The sequence below is a fragment of the Triticum urartu genome, chromosome 2A (assembly GCF_056163025.1).
Source record: "Triticum urartu cultivar PI428250 chromosome 2A, HENAU_Tu73, whole genome shotgun sequence".
NCBI classification, from domain to species: domain Eukaryota; kingdom Viridiplantae; phylum Streptophyta; class Magnoliopsida; order Poales; family Poaceae; genus Triticum; species Triticum urartu.
This window is the reverse complement of record NC_141874.1, coordinates 166,098,726-166,103,355: the sequence shown is the minus strand read 5'-3', so window position 1 is coordinate 166,103,355 and position 4,630 is coordinate 166,098,726. Positions and strand designations below refer to the sequence as shown.

At 54.7% G+C, this 4,630-nt stretch overlaps 1 protein-coding gene across 1 annotated transcript; it reads right to left on the bottom strand.

The window, feature by feature from the left end:
• Positions 1 to 2,495: 2,495 nt before the first annotated feature.
• LOC125536527 (protein BZR1 homolog 1) lies at positions 2,496 to 4,239 on the bottom strand. Its single transcript, XM_048699761.2, has 2 exons — positions 3,771 to 4,239; positions 2,496 to 3,625 (listed from the first exon to the last, which is right to left on the bottom strand). The coding sequence occupies exons 1-2, from the start codon at positions 4,026 to 4,028 to the stop codon at positions 2,942 to 2,944; spliced, it is 942 nt and encodes a 313-aa protein (XP_048555718.1). The 5' UTR covers positions 4,029 to 4,239; the 3' UTR covers positions 2,496 to 2,941.
• Between the last annotated feature and the right edge of the window lie 391 nt (positions 4,240 to 4,630).

Genomic DNA, 4,630 nt, shown 5'->3' with positions numbered 1-4,630 from the left:
GATCTAGTTTTGAATATACCGACGCAAGGAATCCAACGATAAAAATGGTTTGAGATTTTGACGCACTGTTTGAGAGATAAAACGTTTTAAATAAACGGATCTACGAAAAAAGGAAAACTTTCAGGTTGCGACAAGTGACGCGCTGCATGTGTGCCACTTGTCGCAACATGGGGAATTGGAGTGATCTTTGCAACGAGTACTCCTCAACTAGTAATTTCGATGTTGTTGATGTGCTTCCCCATGTGGTGCTCAAGGCCCATATAACTACGGATCATGGGCATCCAAGGATAGCCTCGTCCGCACATCTAAGACCTCCTCCAATGCACTAGTGCTAAGATGAGGTGCTAAGCACATTAAAAATCTAAGAAACTAAAGTCCCCAATGCAAAGGTGCTTAGCTTGTTGTTGCTAAGCATTCTTCATTTAATGATTTAGCAACTAAAGTTGTCCATGCATTGGTGGGCTTCTTTCATTTAAGTGTTTTCCCTAGGTTCCCGCGCTTGGCATTGTTTCTTCCTGGGGTCACCACACCCATCTCTCCTCTTAATTACCTTGCCACATCATCTTTTTTGCCTACATGGCAGACTTAGCACATGTACAAGATAGAGCACTGGGAGAGGCCTAAACAAGTCTGTAGTATTGCCTTGTGTCTGAGTTTAAGTACTGCTATAAAAAAAACTATTGAATTTAAGTCAGTGGCGGAGCCAGGTTCACCGAAATGGGTGTACAAAGATCAAGATTTCCTAGGTATTTTTTCATGTATATGTGTTTTATTAACCTAGTACATGCTTTTTTATCGAAATTAATGGGTGTACATATGTACATCCATGTCCCCTTGTAGCTCCGTCCATGGTTTAAGTCCTAGATTTGATATGGACAATCATATTTTGGATTAATATCAGTTTTATTGTACTATCCTCTTAGTGGTTGGTGTGCTAATCAACCACAAGGTGCACGTGGCGACTCCGTTAATCTTAAAATATGTCTACATATCTTGAAGCTCCTGAAAGAGGCAGGATATGCATGTGCTCTTAGCTAGAAACGTGCGTATGTGTGTATGTGAGTGCCTGCGTCTAAATACTGCGTTTCTCAGAAAAAAAAAATGTACACTGTTAAAAAGCTACATCTTATACAAACAAACTATCCTCGCATGGTGAATTGGAGAGAGCAATATGTAAGAAAGTAGATGGGTAAGTCTGGCGAATCATGTCTCGTGTTCTGGCCAGAGTGACGGCCAAGTGCTAAATTAATACTCCCTCCGTTCCACAGTTATTGTTGTGGTTATTGTGCGAATTGAAGCGGTCACCGAATTATGAATATATTTGATTGGTTTAGTACCGGTCACCGAAATAGTACGAATTATGGATTATATGGGTGTTTCTTCTTTAAAATGTCTTAGGGAGTACTCGATGTTGGTTTTACCCATACTACTAAGTCAGCATAGTTTCAAAAGACACTTTGACAAAATGACGGCAGTTAGCGCAGTCACGGCACGAGCTCGGCGTGCGCTAGACCGACGACCAACACGAAAATACGCCATGAAAGCGACCCGCATACCGCCGCGGAACGTAGTACGTGGTCGCGGAGCGGTAGCTACTAGTACAATACTACTCCTACATCACAGCCGGATTCTTGTCACACACAGCCACAGCCACAGCCACGCCCAGCTAACGAACGGCAAGCGGTGGTTCGGTCGTCGCCGCGGTGCACGAGTGGTGGAGCATCTGATTAGATTAGAAAAGAGAAGGCTCCACCACCCACCGGTCGGTGCCCGCCGAAATCCAACAGGAACAAACCTCACCCCGTACGTGCACCGCCAGCTGCGCGACGCCGACGCGCGATCGCTCGCCGGACACACGCACATGCGCGGCGGGGAGGACCCCACGCGCCCGGCTCGGCCGGCGCACGGCCCGCCGGAGTGGTTGCCCCGTCACGCACCATCGCACGAAGAAACTGTAGGATTGGAGCCGGGCAACCACAGCCCGATCGGGGATCCGACGGGCTTCAGTTTCCGGGCGCCGTCGGGGCCCTGGAAAGCGGACGAGCGTGCCGATTCTGCGACTGTGCGACGCCACCGGCGCATTTTCCGTACCACATACAGAGTGTTAATTGGAGTTTTGGACTCATCCGCCGCCTGGCGTGCACCAACTAGGCAACTAGGCCAGCCCAGGGCTGAAGATTTCTGAAAGAGGATATACAGATATAGAGCTACTCTTCTACAGATACATGCCACGTTCTTTCCAACGTTTTTTCGGCCGAATTCAGAGTACAACAACGACAGTGGTCTCCGATCGGACAAATCCTCGTGCTCGCCGCAGACATGCCATGCCATGCCATCGCTCGCGTGCCGACGGTGACGCTGGGGAATCTGCATGCTAGTGGCCGGGTCGACGCATGCTCCCGCTGTCAAAAGTGGAAGAGATGAACTTGCTGGTAGCTCCATGTACGCACTGGTTTACGTGCTGCGTCAAAGAGGGATTAATTCAGGTCACGGCATAAAGCTCAGCTCCATCCACCTTTTTACTCCACTGGACTTTCCCCCACATGAGCTCACACACATTTTGAGGACATACACATGCATGGCAAGAACACAAAGAGAAAGAAGAAGAGGAAAAAGAGGAACCCAGCTACTAGCTACGTACATCCATGAATGAATAATGAAACAATCCGTGGCCAGCCGATTGGCATGAACGATTGTTTCTGATTCCTTTTCTCTTGTCCTAGGAATCGAACAACAGATGCATCCACCCCCTAAACCTAGAATGAACGAATTGCCCACATCGCAGCAGCAATGGCCGATCCAACAGCAACCACGATTTAGTTTGTGCTTTTGACGAGGACTCGAGGTTCATCCAAGAAACCATTTTTTCGATCACTGGCCGGCAAGTTGTGAGTGCTGGCTGGTATCTGTGAGTGCCAGTGCAATGCTCCGCGTATGGCCGTCATTTCGAGCCGACGCCGAGCGTGAGCTCAAGCTCCTCGGCGGCGACCTCGTGGATCCTCTCCCCTTCCCACGGCGTCACCCTCCCCTTGTCGAACTCGAACTCCGGACCGCTTCGGCCCCGCTCCCCCGCCATTCCCTCCATCTCCATGGAGTTGGAGCTGGAGGCGCCTAGGTTGACGAGGTTGTACGCGGGCGAGGTCGGCGCCGTGGTGGCCATCTGGAAGCTGATCCACCGGCCAGAGTCCACCGTGGAGACGTCCGACTCGTCGCACTCCGGTATCGTGTCCGGGTGCTCGTGCCGGCGGCCACGGGTGGGGCTCGCCGGCGCGGAGAGGGCGAAGAACGGGTGCCGGAACGGGTCCACCTCCCAGTCCGGCTTCAGGATCTTGGGCGGCCGCGACGCCGTCGGCGAAGAGAGCGGCGGCGTCACCGGCGCGCTGTTGGAGACCCGGAGCGGGGGCAGGTTGGGGAGGCCACGGAGGAACGGGAGGAGGCAGGCGGGGCTCGGGTTGTCGAGGCGCGTGGGGCTCGGGAAGCTCGACGACGCCGGGCTGGCGTGGTAGGAAGGCACCGGGCTCGGGAACGACGACGAGGGCGCGCTGAGCAGCTGCGAGGACGAGCAGGGGCTCATGCCCGCCGACGAGACCCCACCGAACGGCCCGGACGACGGCGGCTTGTATCCCTGCCATAAATCGAACCACACAATCAGATCCACACATCCAAGCAAGCCTAGCTAGATCCAGGAAACGGAGGGGGAGAAGAAACATGGGAGGGGAGCGGGCGATCTCGATCCCGAGACCAAGAAACGAGGTCTATCTCGCGCTCACCTTGCGGTAGGTGGTGCCGTCGTCCTCCACGACCCAGCCGGCCTCGCGGCAGAGCTCCTTGAGCACTTCGTTGTTGTCGCAGTGCTTGGGCAGCTTGTAGTTGCCGAGCGCGCGGAGGCCGGTGAAGATCTTGGCGGCGATGGCCCGGCGCCGGCGCTCGCGGCGCTTGTTGTTCTCCCGCTCCTTCCACGTGGGCGTCCGCCCCAGCCCGGCCTCCGCCTCCGCCGCCGCCGCCGCCCGGGCCGCCCCCGACGTCATGCTAGCTCCCCTGCTCCGGCGCTGCTCTGCTCTGCTCCGCTGCTCTCTCTCCGTCCCCTCTCCTCTCTCTCCACTTGGCCTAGCTCGTTTCTTTAATGGTGAGGTGGGGTGCTACAGTATGGGACTGGGAGAGGGTGCTGGGCGTGGAGTGTGCTGAGCTGAGCTTTCTCTGTCGTGTGGGGTCGTCTGGGCGGGCTCACGGGGAGGGTACGGCGACCCCCGTCCGCTTTATTGCGACTGGATTGGCCAGATTCTACTGGTGGTGTCCGGGCCGGGCCGGGCCCACTTTCCCTCTTGGCGGGCTCGGCTTTTGAGGACGGTGAGTGTGAACTGCGCCCTCCTCTGCGAGGTGAGTGCGAGTGGTGCTCTGCGTGTGTCATGTGCCTGTGCCCGCTGCGTTGGGATTTGCCCCACGAATTTTACGGCCGTCGTGCTGGCAGTATAGTCTACTAGTACATAGATAGGTACACAACGAACGAGGAGTATCTAGGGGTGCTGCGCTGCTGCTCCTCGCAAAGTGCGTGCGTGGTAGAAACTCGTCTGTAGAGTACCGTCGTCGACCCACCAATGGAGGGAAGTTCTGGTGAATACAGAGGCCAGAA